Here is a 19,015-nt window from a genome sequence, read left to right as displayed (position 1 = left end):
ATAAGTTATCTTAATTCCCTTGATAAGTTATCTTAATTCCCTTGATAAGTTATCTTAATTTCCTTCAAACTTTTGGTGTCATCGTTGATTCTGATTTGTTTTGTGATATTTACAGTAAACATGGACATCACTAGGCTTTGTTAGTACTTACACCTGATGGACATGACCTTGCTCTATCCTGTCCTCAAGGTCAGCCAGAGCCTTTACATGGAGAGGAGAGTGCGGCAGTGCTGCATGTATCCATGGTAACGTGAAGATGGACAGTATGGCATTGATGACAGCCACAACAAACAGATCCCAGTGATAAGCTGCTCCCTTCTTAAGCCTGTTAAAAAGATTCATAATATTTATGTTGACTTTAGTGGACATTATTGTAGACAAAACAAGATCTCAAATTTTCACCCACCACTATATGTATGTTTACTGGAGTCTAGCTGACTTTTGTCTTTGTATTTTATTTCAGACAGTGTATTTTCCGACTGGAATGATCAGTTTAATAACATTATTGATGTGGTTGATATAATTCCTTCTAAGGTATGTCCATCTCTTACCAGTATACTTAATGACTGTTCACCATTAATCTCCACATACAAACATTGGCTTATTTGTGATCAATATAGTAATGAAAGGTTAAAATGACAAGCCATTCTGGACATCCTATGATAACAAAAGGTGAACATGACAACCCATTCTGGACATCCTATGATAACAAAAGATAAACATGACAAGCCATTCTGGACATCCTATGATAACAAAAGGTGAACATGACAAGTCATTCTGGACATCCTATGATAACAAAAGGTGAACATGACAAGCCATTCTGGACATCCTATGATAATGAAAGGTGAACATGACAAGTCATTCTGGATATCCTATGATAACAAAAGATAAACATAACAAGCCATTCTGGACATCCTATGATAACAAAAGGTGAACATGACAAGCCATTCTGGACATCCTATGATAACAAAAGGTAAACATGACAAGTCATTCTGGACATCCTATGATAATGAAAGGTGAACATGACAAGCCATTCTGGACATCCTATGATAATGAAAGGTGAACATGACAAGTCATTCTGGACATCCTATGATAATGAAAGGTGAACATGACAAGCCATTCTGGACATCCTATGATAACAAAAGGTGAACATGACAAGCCATTCTGGACATCCTATGATAACAAAAGATAAACATGACAAGCCATTCTGGACATCCTATGATAATGAAAGGTGAACATGACAAGTCATTCTGGATATCCTATGATAACAAAAGATAAACATAACAAGCCATTCTGGACATCCTATGATAACAAAAGATAAACATGACAAGCCATTCTGGACATCCTATGATAACAAAAGGTGAACATGACAAGCCATTCTGGACATCCTATGATAACAAAAGATAAACATGACAAGCCATTCTGGACATCCTATGATAATGAAAGGTGAACATGACAAGTCATTCTGGATATCCTATGATAACAAAAGATAAACATAACAAGCCATTCTGGACATCCTATGATAACAAAAGATAAACATGACAAGCCATTCTGGACATCCTATGATAATGAAAGGTGAACATGACAAGTCATTCTGGACATCCTATGATAACAAAAGGTAAACATGACAAGCCATTCTGGACATCCTATGATAATGAAAGGTGACCATGACAAGCCATTCTGGACATCCTATGATAACAAAAGGTAAACATGACAAGCCATTCTGGACATCCTATGATAACAAAAGGTAAACATGACAAGCCATTCTGGACATCCTATGATAACAAAAGGTAAACATGACAAGTCATTCTGGACATCCTATGATAACAAAAGGTAAACATGACAAGCCATTCTGGACATCCTATGATAACAAAAGGTAAACATGACAAGCCATTCTGGACATCCTATGATAACAAAAGGTGAACATGACAAGTCATTCTGGACATCCTATGATAACAAAAGGTAAACATGACAAGCCATTCTGGACATCCTATGATAACAAAAGGTGACCATGACAAGTCATTCTGGACATCCTATGATAACAAAAGGTAAACATGACAAGCCATTCTGGACATCCTATGATAATGAAAGGTGACCATGACAAGCCATTCTGGACATCCTATGATAATGAAAGGTAAACATGACAAGTCATTCTGGACATCCTATGATAACAAAAGGTAAACATGACAAGCCATTCTGGACATCCTATGATAATGAAAGGTGACCATGACAAGCCATTCTGGACATCCTATGATAATGAAAGGTAAACATAGCAAATAATTCTGGAAAAACCATGATTATGGAAGTTGAATATGACAAGTCATTCTAGTCATACTATGTCAATAAAAGGTGAACATGACAAGTGATTTGGTTGGATTGTGGCAATAAAATGTGGACATGACAATAAAGTAATTCTTGTTAGACTATGACAATAAAAGGTGAACAGGACAGTTGAGTGATTCTGGTTAGACTATAATAATGAAAGGTGAACAGGACAGTTGAGTGGTTCTGGTGAGACTATGACAATAAAAGGTGAACAGGACAGTTGAGTGATTCTGGTTAGACTATAATAATGAAAGGTGAACAGGACAGTTGAGTGATTCTGGTGAGACTATGACAATAAAAGGTGAACAGGACAGTTGAGTGATTCTGGTTAGAATATGACAATAAAAGGTGAACAGGACAGTTGACTGATTCTGGTTAGACTATGACAATAAAAGGTGAACAGGACAGTTGAGTGATTCTGGTTAGACTATGATAATGAAAGGTGAACAGGACAGTTGAGTGATTCTGGTTAGACTATGATAATGAAAGGTGAACAGGACAGTTGAGTGATTCTGGTTAGACTATGACAATAAAAGGTGAACAGGACAGTTGACTGATTCTGGTGAGACTATGACAATAAAAGGTGAACAGGACAGTTGAGTGATTCTGGTTAGACTATGATAATGAAAGGTGAACAGGACAGTTGAGTGATTCTGGTTAGACTATGACAATAAAAGGTGAACAGGACAGTTGAGTGATTCTGGTTAGACTATGACAATAAAAGGTGAACAGGACAGTTGAGTGATTCTGGTTAGACTATGATAAAGGTGAACAGGACAGTTGAGTGATTCTGGTGAGACTATGACAATAAAAGGTGAACAGGACAGTTGAGTGATTCTGGTTAGACTATGATAATGAAAGGTGAACAGGACAGTTGAGTGATTCTGGTTAGACTATGACAATAAAAGGTGAACAGGACAGTTGAGTGATTCTGGTTAGACTATGATAAAGGTGAACAGGACAGTTGAGTGATTCTGGTGAGACTATGACAATAAAAGGTGAACAGGACAGTTGAGTGATTCTGGTTAGACTATGATAAAGGTGAACAGGACAGTTGAGTGATTCTGGTTAGACTATGATAATGAAAGGTGAACAGGACAGTTGAGTGATTCTGGTTAGACTATGACAATAAAAGGTGAACAGGACAGTTGAGTGATTCTGGTTAGACTATGACAATAAAAGGTGAACAGGACAGTTGAGTGATTCTGGTTAGACTATAATAATGAAAGGTGAACAGGACAGTTGAGTGATTCTGGTGAGACTATGACAATAAAAGGTGAACAGGACAGTTGAGTGATTCTGGTTAGACTATGACAATAAAAGGTGAACAGGACAGTTGAGTGATTCTGGTTAGACTATGACAATAAAAGGTGAACAGGACAGTTGAGTGATTCTGGTTAGACTATGATAATGAAAGGTGAACAGGACAGTTGAGTGATTCTGGTGAGACTATGATAATGAAAGGTGAACAGGACAGTTGACTGATTCTGGTTAGACTATAATAATGAAAGGTGAACAGGACAGTTGACTGATTCTGGTTAGACTATGATAATGAAAGGTGAACAGGACAGTTGAGTGATTCTGGTTAGACTATGATAATAAAAGGTGAACAGGACAGTTGAGTGATTCTGGTTAGACTATAATAATGAAAGGTGAACAGGACAGTTGAGTGATTCTGGTTAGACTATAATAATGAAAGGTGAACAGGACAGTTGAGTGATTCTGGTTAGACTATGATAATAAAAGGTGAACAGGACAGTTGAGTGATTCTGGTTAGACTATAATAATGAAAGGTGAACAGGACAGTTGAGTGATTCTGGTTAGACTATAATAATGAAAGGTGAACAGGACAGTTGAGTGATTCTGGTTAGACTATGATAATAAAAGGTGAACAGGACAGTTGAGTGATTCTGGTTAGACTATAATAATGAAAGGTGAACAGGACAGTTGAGTGATTCTGGTTAGACTATAATAATGAAAGGTGAACAGGACAGTTGAGTGATTCTGGTTAGACTATGACAATAAAAGGTGAACAGGACAGTTGAGTGATTCTGGTTAGACTATAATAATGAAAGGTGAACAGGACAGTTGAGTGATTCTGGTTAGACTATAATAATGAAAGGTGAACAGGACAGTTGAGTGATTCTGGTTAGACTATAATAATGAAAGGTGAACAGGACAGTTGAGTGATTCTGGTTAGACTATGACAATAAAAGGTGAACAGGACAGTTGAGTGATTCTGGTTAGACTATGACAATAAAAGGTGAACAGGACAGTTGAGTGATTCTGGTTAGACTATAATAATGAAAGGTGAACAGGACAGTTGAGTGATTCTGGTTAGACTATAATAATGAAAGGTGAACAGGACAGTTGAGTGATTCTGGTTAGACTATGATAATGAAAGGTGAACAGGACAGTTGAGTGATTCTGGTTAGACTATAATAATGAAAGGTGAACAGGACAGTTGAGTGATTCTGGTTAGACTATGATAAAGGTGAACAGGACAGTTGAGTGATTCTGGTTAGACTATGATAATGAAAGGTGAACAGGACAGTTGAGTGATTCTGGTTAGACTATGACAATAAAAGGTGAACAGGACAGTTGAGTGATTCTGGTTAGACTATAATAATGAAAGGTGAACAGGACAGTTGAGTGATTCTGGTTAGACTATAATAATGAAAGGTGAACAGGACAGTTGAGTGATTCTGGTTAGACTATGATAATGAAAGGTGAACAGGACAGTTGAGTGATTCTGGTTAGACTATAATAATGAAAGGTGAACAGGACAGTTGAGTGATTCTGGTTAGACTATGATAAAGGTGAACAGGACAGTTGAGTGATTCTGGTTAGACTATGACAATAAAAGGTGAACAGGACAGTTGAGTGATTCTGGTTAGACTATAATAATGAAAGGTGAACAGGACAGTTGAGTGATTCTGGTGAGACTATGACAATAAAAGGTGAACAGGACAGTTGAGTGATTCTGGTTAGACTATGACAATAAAAGGTGAACAGGACAGTTGAGTGATTCTGGTTAGACTATGACAATAAAAGGTGAACAGGACAGTTGAGTGATTCTGGTTAGACTATGATAATGAAAGGTGAACAGGACAGTTGAGTGATTCTGGTGAGACTATGATAATGAAAGGTGAACAGGACAGTTGACTGATTCTGGTTAGACTATAATAATGAAAGGTGAACAGGACAGTTGACTGATTCTGGTTAGACTATGATAATGAAAGGTGAACAGGACAGTTGAGTGATTCTGGTTAGACTATGATAATGAAAGGTGAACAGGACAGTTGAGTGATTCTGGTTAGACTATGACAATAAAAGGTGAACAGGACAGTTGAGTGATTCTGGTTAGACTATAATAATGAAAGGTGAACAGGACAGTTGAGTGATTCTGGTTAGACTATAATAATGAAAGGTGAACAGGACAGTTGAGTGATTCTGGTTAGACTATAATAATGAAAGGTGAACAGGACAGTTGAGTGATTCTGGTTAGACTATGATAAAGGTGAACAGGACAGTTGAGTGATTCTGGTGAGACTATGATAATAAAAGGTGAACAGGACAGTTGAGTGATTCTGGTTAGACTATGACAATAAAAGGTGAACAGGACAGTTGAGTGATTCTGGTGAGACTATGATAATAAAAGGTGAACAGGACAGTTGAGTGATTCTGGTTAGACTATGACAATAAAAGGTGAACAGGACAGTTGAGTGATTCTGGTTAGACTATAATAATGAAAGGTGAACAGGACAGTTGAGTGATTCTGGTTAGACTATGATAAAGGTGAACAGGACAGTTGAGTGATTCTGGTTAGACTATGATAAAGGTGAACAGGACAGTTGAGTGATTCTGGTGAGACTATGACAATAAAAGGTGAACAGGACAGTTGAGTGATTCTGGTTAGACTATGACAATAAAAGGTGAACAGGACAGTTGAGTGATTCTGGTTAGACTATAATAATGAAAGGTGAACAGGACAGTTGAGTGATTCTGGTTAGACTATAATAATGAAAGGTGAACAGGACAGTTGAGTGATTCTGGTTAGACTATGACAATAAAAGGTGAACAGGACAGTTGAGTGATTCTGGTTAGACTATGATAATGAAAGGTGAACAGGACAGTTGAGTGATTCTGGTTAGACTATGACAATAAAAGGTGAACAGGACAGTTGAGTGATTCTGGTTAGACTATAATAATGAAAGGTGAACAGGACAGTTGAGTGATTCTGGTGAGACTATGACAATAAAAGGTGAACAGGACAGTTGAGTGATTCTGGTTAGACTATGATAAAGGTGAACAGGACAGTTGAGTGATTCTGGTTAGACTATGATAAAGGTGAACAGGACAGTTGAGTGATTCTGGTTAGACTATGACAATAAAAGGTGAACAGGACAGTTGAGTGATTCTGGTTAGACTATAATAATGAAAGGTGAACAGGACAGTTGAGTGATTCTGGTTAGACTATGTTAATGAAAGGTGAACAGGACAGTTGAGTGATTCTGGTTAGACTATGATAATGAAAGGTGAACAGGACAGTTGAGTGATTCTGGTTAGACTATGACAATAAAAGGTGAACAGGACAGTTGAGTGATTCTGGTTAGACTATGACAATAAAAGGTGAACAGGACAGTTGAGTGATTCTGGTTAGACTATAATAATGAAAGGTGAACAGGACAGTTGAGTGATTCTGGTTAGACTATGATAATGAAAGGTGAACAGGACAGTTGAGTGATTCTGGTTAGACTATGACAATAAAAGGTGAACAGGACAGTTGAGTGATTCTGGTTAGACTATGACAATGAAAGGTGAACATATCAAGTTGACCTACTTGTTTGTACTTCTTTCTGATACATGTATTGACCTACTTATTTGTATTTCTTTCTGATACATGTATTGACCCACTAGTTTTTATTTTTCTGATATCGACCTACTATTTGTCTCATACTGACCAACTTGTTTGTATTTTTTCTCAGAACAAATGACTTACTTGTTTGTAGGTGTGTTGACGAGGGCACTAGATATATTTTGGTCCATGAAGAACAGGAGAGAAAGACTAAAGCCAAGTCCTGCTGCTGCGAACACTGCTGCCGCTGGTAATGTGTGTATAGGTGCTACTCTAAACAGGGTCTCAGCAGGCTTATATTCAAATGGTTTTACTATCAAACAAGAAAAAATACAACCGTACTGTATTAAATTATCACATGAGTTAATAGCTATCTTCATCATAAACATTAAAATAACTTAAAGGGTCACAATAGCTCAATAAGTAGAGAATCAAACTAACAGTCCCCCCCCCCCCCCCCCCCCCCCCCCCCCCCCCCCCCCTGCATGGTGCTCAGTGAAGTTAACACCAGCTACATAACACGCTTTCATCGGATATCCCTTCTGATGACACACTTATATCAGATATCCCTTCTGATGACACACTTACATCAGACATCCCTTCTGATGACACACTTAAATCAGACATCCCTTCTGATGACACACTTACATTAGAAATCCCTTCTGATGACACACTTACATCAGACATCCCTTCTGATGACACACTTACATTAGAAATCCCTTCTGATGACACACTTAAATCAGACATCTCTTCTGATGACACACTTACATTAGAAATCCCTTCTGATGACACACTTACATCAGACATCCCTTCTGATGACACACATACATTAGATATCCCTTCTGATGACACACTTACATCAGACATCCCTTCTGATGACACACTTAAATCAGACATCCCGATGAGGTCAAGGGTCACCAGGACCTAGTCGGTCGGTTGTTCTGGAGCTCCGGTGAAAAATTATCTTTTTGTATGTTTGCACGATATATTGGAACTTAATTTTCTGTCAACATCTAGTTAATATGCTTAACTAGTTGACTGATATATCGGTCTGTGATATTTTCTTCGGAAAATATACTTTTGGAGCAGGAACTTTTGAGAACATGGACTGAGTCTAGTCACTGACCACTACTCACCACTTACGTATACCTGGCCGTGTATGTGTACACCTATAGATGGACTATCTACAGCCTATATATTCTGGAGCTTAGTTTTTTGTTTACTGGATATTGTTTATCATGCCTCCCAAGACCCTGCGAGATCGAGCTCCCAGCAGCAGGACCAGTGGTATTGGTACTAAATCCACAGACGATCGACTAGACGAGATATATGAGATCCTCAGGAATCTTATTACTGAGGATGTGTTGGATAAAAAGTTAGAGAAACTCCGTTTGGACATTCAGCTAGAACACGCAGAACGTATTGAAGCTCTGGAGGAGAGGGTAAACACCCTGGAAACTGAAAATAACAACTTGAAAGTGACAATTTCTGAGCTAGAGAACGAGTTATTGACCAGTCAAGATCGACAGAGTGAGATGGCGGGAAAGTATAACGACCTGGAACAACAAGGCCGGAAGAATTCTGTTAGAATCGTTGGACTTCCAGACCCGGGAGTGAGGGAATCGGTAGAGGACTGTGTCCAAACGATCGTGGGATTTGTACGTGACACCTTGAAAGTACCACTTCAGGAGAGGGACATTGACATCGCACATAGATTGGGAAAGTACAATGGTACAAATCCTAGGAATGTGATAGTAAAGTTCACGCACCGGAGAAAGAAGCATGAAATTATCCGCGCCCGCAAGATCCTGAAAGGTTCCAAGTTTGTTATCTATGAAGACCTTACTTCCTTAAATCAACAGAGACTGAAGGAAGCGTTCCGTATGAACTGTGTCAAAAATTCGTATAGCACAGACGGGAAAATATATGTGATTTTGACTAATGGCAAGAAGCGCAGACTTTTACACGATACACCCTTGGAAGAAAGTTACTTGATGAACGATGCTAATTTTGTATCAAGGAGATAGAAGTTGGACAGTGCACAGTGATCGGTAAATGACTTAATGCCAGTGTGTCTGGCAACCGATCACCTTTGTGTTGTATACTAATGTGCTTTTTTCTGTGGTGTACATGTATATGTGTGTTGTGTGATCAATTCTTCTGTGTGAAAAGGATATATATCATTACTGAAATTCCATTTGTAAAAGGTAAGAATAACTACGTAGTATTTTTTGTGACTTTAGATTTTAAAGTATGATAATGAGATATACACATGTAACGTCATTCAAAGTGAGCATATAGCTTGTTATAAATAATATATTTGTAACTGTCGTAATTTAAGAAAGATTTTTTAAGCTCCGAAAATAAATGGTATGTATATGCTATATTTTGAGGATGTCGTAGGTAGTAGTAGTATTTAAGTCCGTGGTAGTCCATAATATCTTGCTAATAACCTATATTGAGTAGCCAGGTATTATATGGGATATTATATATAACTTACAGAAATGCATGTATGCTATAATATAATTGGTGAACGTGTAGTTGTTTTATATATACTTCCGGTCCGGGTGGTCTCGGGAGGTCCCCCGGTCTATTCCGGACAGTTCCGCGGGCCGGTTCATTCTCCGTGCATTAGTATCAACACTTCCTGTTTGTCATTTCCGGTATAGCGGCACAAATTGTCTGATTGTCCGAAGTTTTCACGGCCAATAGGTTGTGTGTAAGTGTTGAGTGGTGGTGTAGCTCCTTTCTTGACCTTGTAAGATGCTTTTATCACAACCTTTCCCCCCTCTTATCCCCATTTCTTCTCCCTTTGTCTTGTTTCCTATTTCCCAGCTGGAAGGCTGCTCTTACGCATTCATTCAATTTCTCAGTTATGGATGATATCTGTGTACTCTCGGTGAACTGTCAGGGTCTTGGTGATAAAATTAAGAGGAAGGATGTTTTCTCATACTTAAGAGACAAGAAATACCACATCTACTGTTTACAAGACACTCATTTTTCAACAGAACAAGAAAATTTAATTAGAAATGAATGGGGGTATCACAGTTTTTTCAGTTCTTTCTCATCAAATTCTTGTGGTGTAGCAATCTTACTCAATAATAATTTTGAAAGTAAAGTTTATAGAGAAAAACGTGATTTAGATGGAAATTTTTTAGGGATTGATATTGATATTGAGGGTAGTAGATTGACACTTATAACCATTTATGGGCCTAATCAGGATAATCCAATTTTTTATACTCAGATTTCGGAAACTATTGACAGCTTTGGAAATGAAAATATAATAGTCTGTGGCGATTTTAACCTCGTGATTAACCCTGAGCTTGATTATGATAACTCATATAGAAACATCAACAATGCATCTGCTAGGGAGAAGGTGTTAGAAATCAGTGAGACATACAATCTTATAGACATTTTTAGAGAACTTCATCCAGATATTAAGAGATATACTTGGCGAAGAAAAAATCCTATTAAGCAGGCCAGACTAGACTTTTTTCTCACTTCAGACAGTTTATTATCCAGTACAAGAAAATCTTTCATAGAACCAAGTTATAGATCTGACCATTCGGCTACAGTAATAGCGTTAAAATTAAATGAATTTAAAAGAGGAAGAGGTCTCTGGAAGTTTAATAACTCATTATTATTTGAACTAGATTATTTAGACATGGTTAAGAAATGTATAGATGACATAAAATTACAATATTGCCTACCTGTATATAATCTTAACTCTGTTTCGCTTTTACCTAATACAGAAATTCAATTCTTAATTAATGATCAATTGTTTTTGGAGACATTGTTAATGGAAATAAGAGGCAAGTCAATATCATATGCATCTCATAGAAAGAAACAACAGAACCTTGAAGAAGAAAACCTGAAGAAATCTATCGAAATTATGGAAGCTAATATAGACACTGACCAGGAAGAATTAGATGTTAAAAAAAGAGAACTTGAAGCAATACGGTCAAAAAAAATAAAGGGCAGTATTATTAGGTCAAGGGCCAAATGGGTGGAGGAAGGGGAGAAACCAACTTCGTATTTTTTAAATCTTGAAAACAGAAACTTTACTTCTAAAATTATTCCAAAAATTCAGAAAGATAATGGGGACATAATTACCAATCAAGATGATATTTTAAAAGAAGTTAAACTATTTTACGAAAACTTATACAAACATAAAGAAGTTACCCCAATTGATTTGGATCATCATCTCCATGACTGCAGTGTCCCTAAGTTAACTGATGCTGAGTCCAATAATTTAGAAGGTATTATAACATTTGAGGAGGCAGGAAAGGTATTGAAAGATATGAAAAACAATAAGAGTCCGGGTTCAGATGGCTTTACTTCAGAATTTTTTAAAACTTTTTGGAATCTCATAGGTATTTTTGTGATTCGTTCGATTAATTATAGTTTTTCAGTGGGCCTTCTCTCAATTACTCAGAGACAAGGTGTTATAACTTGCTTACCTAAGGGAGATAAGCCCCGTCATTTTTTAAAAAATTGGAGACCAATCTCTCTCTTGAACATTACATATAAAATAGCATCTGGAGTAATTTCATATAGGTTAAAATCAGTTTTAGGAAAACTTATTCATGAAGATCAGACGGGATTCTTATCTGGGCGTTATATTGGGGAAAACATCCGCACTATTTATGATGTAATGCGTTATGCAGAAGATTTGAATATTCCAGGAATGTTACTAATGGTCGACTTTGAAAAAGCTTTTGACTCAGTTTCTTGGGATTTTATTGATAATGTTCTTCGTTACTTTAACTTTGGAGTGGATATTAGGAAGTGGGTAAAAATTCTGCATACTAATGTTTATTCAGTGGTTAATCAGGGGGGTAACATTTCTAGACCAATTAACATTCAGCGTGGTTGTCGTCAAGGCGACCCAGTTGCCCCATATATTTTTATACTAAGTGTTGAAGTTCTAGCTGCAAGAATTAGAAATAATGAAAATATCCAGGGTATACAAATTAATAATGTGTCTATTTTAAATGTGCAATATGCTGATGATACAGGTCTGATTCTGGATGGAACTGAAAAATCACTAAAAGAATCTATTAATGAGCTGAATACTTTTGCTAAGATATCAGGGTTAAATATCAACACCAGTAAGACACAGGTTATTTGGATAGGAAGTAAGAAATATAGTGAGGAAGCTTTTCTTCCAGAGTTAAATCTAATTTGGGGTAAGAATAAGTTTACTTTTTTGGGAATTGAATTTTGTGTTAACCTTAGTGAAATTCCTGGAATGAATTACGATAAGAAACTTGTTAAATTAAAGGCTCTTATTAATGTGTGGGAAAGACGAAGGCTTACTCCTTTAGGTAGAATCAGTATAATAAAATCTTTATTAATTTCCCAGTTCAATTATTTATTTATTACCCTACCAAATCCTTCCAACAGTTTTCTTGGTAAATTGAGCTCTATTTTATTTGATTTCCTCTGGAATGGCAAACAACACAAGATAAAAAAAGACGTGGTCATTCAGAACTACATAGACGGGGGATTAAAAATGATAGATATTGTAGCTTTCATAGATTCTCTCAAACTTGGCTGGATCAGAAGAATATTTCACTCATCAGGGAAATGGAAAATATTATTGAATTCTATTATAGATGAGAAAAAAATGTTAAATTGTGGGATAGAATATGTTAATTCTTGTTGCCTAAATTGTAGAAATCCATTCTGGAAAGATGTATTTAAAAGTATGATTAAACTTACTAACTCGGAACTTTTTAGACAATGTTATATCACATCTGTCTTAAAAAGTCCTTTGTGGTATAATAAAGACATTCAGGTGGGGAATAAATGTGTTTTTTATCCAAGATGGTTTAATGCAGGTATACATACCATAAATGACCTTGTAAAGAATTATGAAGACATGACATTTTATTCTTTTAATGAGTTTGGTAATCTTTTCCCAACAATCAACGCCAACTATCTGCAGTACTTTGGTCTAATTACATCTATGAAGAAATTTCTACGGAAGAATACACTTCAGGTTGTACAGATTCAACAACCTTTCATACCACTTTTTTATGAAATATTTTTCAAAAGTAAAAAAGGTTCAAAGGATTTTTATATTTGTTTAATTAAACGACCACCAATACCAACTGGAATTCAAAAATGGGGGATAGAGTTTGATTTTGATGAACAGAAGAGGAAAAATATTCTAAGAATCCCATTTACTATCACTAAAAACTCAAAACTTCAGTGGTTCCAAGCAAGAATTATTCATCGTATATTGGTCACAAATTCTTTTCTTTTCAAAATTAATTTAAGTCCTAGTCCTTTGTGTAATTTGTGTAATATGGAAAGGGAGACAATTATACACTGTTTGTGGGAGTGTGTCGAGGTGCAGACACTGTTAGAGAGATTTGAATCGTTAATCAACCTTTTCTTTATTCCATTTTGGATGAACAAAGAAACTTATCTCTTTGGTATTCTTTCTCCTACGGCTAATGTAGTAGATAATGAAATTTTGATTATTATTAAACAATATATATACAAGACAAGATGTCTGCACAAAACTCTAAGTTTAAATGGTCTCATAAATACAATAAAAGATCACTTCCGAGTACAAAAATATATTGTTTCCTCTAAAAATTGTCACATAAAAAGGAATTTTGAAAACAACTGGAAAAAATGGAAACCTGTTTTGGACTTATAAATTATATCTTGAGCTACTTTCTCCATTGACCTTGACATCACCACAATTTCAACCATTATTTCATTTTCCTCATTTTGACCTATATATTAACTGTAAAGGTTAAAATAGACAGTATCTGATAAAGCCCTCCAGCTTGTTTCTTTCTCTCTTCTCCCTCTTCAATCCATTGCCCCTTCTTTCCTTCCCCTCCGCCTCACCCTTTCCCATCTGTCATATGTAATGTGTGTATGATCTTGTGAGGATGTGTGTGTATATACGTGTGAGAGAGGGTGTGTGAGTGTGTGTGTGTGTACTCATCCCATAGAAGGTATGGGCTGGGCCAAATTCCGTAGCCACCTATATTTTCTGTTGGTTAATAGTCTGGATGTTTGATGATGATGATTATGATGATTGATGTTTGATGATGATGATGAGGATTGGTGCTTGTTTGATACATGTAATTCTTTGCGAATGATAATGATATGTTATGTACAATTTAGAGTGAAAATGATGTTAGGCCCTTAAATTGTATGGCGTGTCTGTGTATTGGTGTGTGAGGGCATGTGTGGCTTTGAAAGGCTGCAAGTGAAACATTTATGTTTTGAAAAATCTTTGAAAAATAAAAAATTATAAAAAAAAAAAAATCAGACATCCCTTCTGATGACACACTTACATTAGAAATCCCTTCTGATGACACACTTAAATCAGACATCCCTTCTGATGACACACTTACATTAGAAATCCCTTCTGATGACACACTTACATCAGACATCCCTTCTTATGTCACACTTACATCAGATATCGCTTCTGATGACACACTTAAATCAGACATCCCTTCTGATGACACACTTACATTAGAAATCCCTTCTGATGACACACTTAAATCAGACATCCCTTCTGATGACACACTTACATTAGAAATCCCTTCTGATGACACACTTACATCAGACATCCCTTCTGATGACACACATACATTAGATATCCCTTCTGATGACACACTTACATCAGATATCCCTTCTGATGACACACTTACAATAGATATACCTTCTGATGACACACAATAGAAATCCCTTCTGATAATACACTTACAATATATATCCCTTCTGATGACACACTTACATCAGATATCCCTTCTGATGACACACTTACAATAGATATACCTTCTGATGACACACTTACATCAGACATCCCTTCTGATGACACACATACATTAGATATCCCTTCTGATGACACACTTACATCAGATATCCCTTCTGATGACACACTTACATCAGACATCCCTTCTGATGACACACATACATTAGATATCCCTTCTGATGACACACTTACATCAGATATCCCTTCTGATGACACACTTACAATAGATATACCTTCTGATGACACACAATAGAAATCCCTTCTGATAATACACTTACAATATATATCCCTTCTGATGACACACTTACATTAGATATCCCTTCTGATGACACACTTACATCAGATATCCCTTCTGATGACACACTTACATCAGATATCCCCTCTGATGACACACTTACATCAGACATCCCTTCTGATGACACACTTACATCAGATATCCCTTCTGATGACACACTTACATCAGACATCCCTCCTGATGACACTATTACATCAGACATCCCTCCTGATAACACTCTTACATCAGACATCCCTCCTGATGACACACTTACATCAGATATCCCTTCTGATGACACACTTACATCAGACATCCCTTCTGATGACACACTTACATCAGATATCCCCTCTGATGACACACTTACATCAGACATCCCTTCTGATGACACACTTACATCAGATATCCCTTCTGATGACACACTTACATAAGATATCCCTTCTGATGACACACTTACATCAGACATCCCTTCTGATGACACACTTACATCAGATATCCCTTCTGATGACACACTTACATCAGACATCCCTTCTGATGACACACTTACATCAGATATCCCTTCTGATGACACACTTACATCAGACATCCCTCCTGATGACACTATTACATCAGACATCCCTCCTGATGACACTCTTACATCAGACATCCCTCCTGATGACACACTTACATCAGACATCCCTCCTGATGACACACTTACAATAGATATCCCTTCTGATGACACACTTACATTTGATGTCCTTGAAGACAATAGATCCAAAAATGGACATGACAATAACAGCAACAGGAAGTGCATAGTCAGCTAAAATCTCACGCTTGCTTGCATTTAAGAATGGTCTGCAAAATATAACAAACTGAGAATCGTGCTTAGACTTACAGTCAATGTAGGTCAGGCCTTAGTACAGAGAGGACATGTCAATCATACAAAATGTCAATGTAGGTCAGGCCTTAGTACAGAGAGGACATGTCAATCATACAAAATGTCAATGTAGGTCAGGCCTTAGTACAGAGAGGACATGTCAATCATACAAAATGTCAATGTAGGTCAGGCCTTAGTACAGAGAGGACATGTCAATCATACAAAATGTCAATGTAGGTCAGGCCTTAGTACAGACAGGACATGTCAATCATACAAAATGTCAATGTAGGTCAGGCCTTAGTACAGAGAGGACATGTCAATCATACAAAATGTCAATGTAGGTCAGGCCTTAGTACAGAGAGGACATGTCAATCATACAAAATGTCAATGTAGGTCAGGCCTTAGTACAGAGAGGACATATCAATCATACAAAATGTAAACATAGGTCAGGTCTTAGTACAGAGAGGACATGTCAACTAGTCAATCATACAAAATGTCAATGTAGGTCAGGTCTAAGTACAGAGAGGACATGTCAACTAGTCAATCATACAAAATGTCAATGTAGGTCAGGTCTTAGTACAGAGAGGACATGTCAACTAGTCAATCATACAAAATGTCAATGTAGGTCAGGCCTTAGTACAGAGAGGATATGTCAATCATACAAAATGTCAATGTAGGTCAGGCCTTAATACAGAGAGGACATGTCAATCATACAAAATGTCAATGTAGGTCAGGTCTTAGTACAGAGAGGACATGTCAACTAGTCAATCATACAAAATGTCAATGTAGGTCAGGCCTTAGTACAGAGAGGACATGTCAATCATACAAAATGTCAATGTAGGTCAGGCCTTAGTACAGAGAGGACATGTCAATCATACAAAATGTCAATGTAGGTCAGGTCTTAGTACAGAGAGGACATGTCAACTAGTCAATCATACAAAATGTCAATGTAGGTCAGGTCTAAGTACAGAGAGGACATGTCAACTAGTCAATCATACAAAATGTAAACATAGGTCAGGCCTTGGTACAGACAGGACATGTCAACTAGTCAATCATACAAAATGTAAACATAGGTCAGGCCTTGGTACAGACAGGACATGTCAACAAGTCAATCATACAAAATGTAAATGTAGGTCAGGCCTTGGTACAGACAGGACATGTCAACTAGTCAATCATACAAAATGTAAACATAGGTCAGGCCTTGGTACAGACAGGACATGTCAACTAGTCAATCATACAAAATGTAAATGTAGGTCAGGCCTTAGTACAGAGAGGACATGTCAACTAGTCAATCATACAAAATGTCAATGTAGGTCAGGCCTTGGTACAGAGAGGACATGTCAATCATACAAAATGTCAATGTAGGTCAGGCCTTAGTACAGAGAGGACATGTCAACTAGTCAATCATACAAAATGTAAATGTAGGTCAGGCCTTAGTACAGACAGGACATGTCAACTAGTCAATCATACAAAATGTAAACATAGGTCAGGCCTTGGTACAGACAGGACATGTCAACTAGTCAATCATACAAAATGTAAATGTAGGTCAGGCCTTAGTACAGAGAGGACATGTCAACTAGTCAATCATACAAAATGTAAATGTAGGTCAGGCCTTAGTACAGAGAGGACATGTCAACTAGTCAATCATACAAAATGTAAATGTAGGTCAGGCCTTAGTACAGAGAGGACATGTCAACCAGTCAATCATACAAAATGTAAATGTAGGTCAGGCCTTAGTACAGACAGGACATGTCAATCATACAAAATGTCAATGTAGGTCAGGCCTTAGTACAGAGAGGACATGTCAACTAGTCAATCATACAAAATGTCAATGTAGGTCAGGCCTTAGTACAGACAGGACATGTCAATCATACAAAATGTCAATGTAGGTCAGGCCTTAGTACAGACAGGACATGTCAATCATACAAAATGTCAATGTAGGTCAGGCCTTAGTACAGAGAGAGGACATGTCAACTAGTCAATCATACAAAATGTAAACATAGGTCAGGCCTTAGGAGAGGACATGTCAATCAATCATACAAAATGTACAGACAGGACATGTCAAGGAATCATACAAAATGTAAATGTAGGTCAGGCCTTAGTACAGAATCAGACATGTCAACTGTCAATCATACAAAATGTCAATGTAGGTCAGGCCTTAGTACAGAGAGGACATGTCAATCAATACAAAATGTCAACATAGTCAATCATACAAAATGTCAATGTAGGTCAGGCCTTAGTACAGAGAGGACATGTCAATCATAGGTCATGTCAGGCCTTAGTACAGAGAGGACATGTCAATCATACAAAATGTCAATGTAGGTCAAGCCTTAGTACAGAGTAGGAGGACATGTCAACTAGTCAATCATACAAAATGTAAATGTAGGTCAGGCCTTAGTACAGAGAGGACATGTCAACTAGTCAATCATACAAAATGTAAACATGTCAGGTCAGGCCTTCATACAAAATGTACAGACAGAGGACATGTCAATCATCATACAAAATGTAAATGTAGGTCAGGCCTTAGTACAGACAGGACATGTCAACTAGTCAATCATACAAAATGTAAACATAGGTCAGGCCTTAGTACAGACAGGACATGTCAACTCAGGCCTTAGTACAGAGAGGACATGTCAAAAATGTAAATGTAGGTCAGGCAGGCCTTAGTACAGAGAGGACATGTCAACTAGTCAATCATACAAAATGTAAATGTAGGTCAGGCCTTAGTACAGAGACAGGACATGTCAACTAGTCAATCATACAAAATGTAAACCTAGGTCAGGCCTTAGTACAGAATCAGGACATGTCAACATAGTCAATGTAGGTCAGGCCTTACAAAATGTAAAGGCCTTAGTACAGACAGGACATGTCAACTAGTCAATCATACAAAATGTAAATGTAGGTCAGGCCTTAGTA

At 37.1% G+C, this 19,015-nt stretch overlaps 2 protein-coding genes across 2 annotated transcripts in view; one reads left to right on the top strand and one right to left on the bottom strand.

The window, feature by feature from the left end:
• LOC132565081 (solute carrier family 4 member 11-like) overlaps positions 1-19,015 on the bottom strand; it is a 68,646-nt gene that overhangs the window by 1,869 nt on the left and 47,762 nt on the right. The window contains exons 15-17 of the mRNA XM_060229687.1: positions 15,971-16,077; positions 7,328-7,496; positions 152-325 (exon numbers count right to left, since the gene is read on the bottom strand). Coding sequence (XP_060085670.1) covers positions 152-325; positions 7,328-7,496; positions 15,971-16,077 — 450 coding nt within the window. The remainder of the gene's footprint in view (positions 1-151; positions 326-7,327; positions 7,497-15,970; positions 16,078-19,015) is intronic.
• On the top strand, positions 8,422-9,518 carry LOC132565073 (uncharacterized). Its single transcript, XM_060229678.1, has one exon. It carries the CDS (start codon positions 8,422-8,424, stop codon positions 9,208-9,210), a length of 789 nt encoding a protein of 262 aa, XP_060085661.1. The 3' UTR covers positions 9,211-9,518.

Source organism: Ylistrum balloti, unplaced genomic scaffold (assembly GCF_031769215.1).
Source record: "Ylistrum balloti isolate Yb309-2 unplaced genomic scaffold, AGI_CSIRO_Ybal_v1 Utg369690, whole genome shotgun sequence".
NCBI classification, from domain to species: domain Eukaryota; kingdom Metazoa; phylum Mollusca; class Bivalvia; order Pectinida; family Pectinidae; genus Ylistrum; species Ylistrum balloti.
This window is presented reverse-complemented; position numbering and strand designations above follow the sequence as displayed.

What these genes read in the sequence shown, in the direction of transcription:
- LOC132565073 (XM_060229678.1), top strand. Translation starts at nt 8,422, where the DNA reads ATGCCTCCCAAGACCCTGCGAGATCGAGCTCCCAGCAGCAGGACCAGT.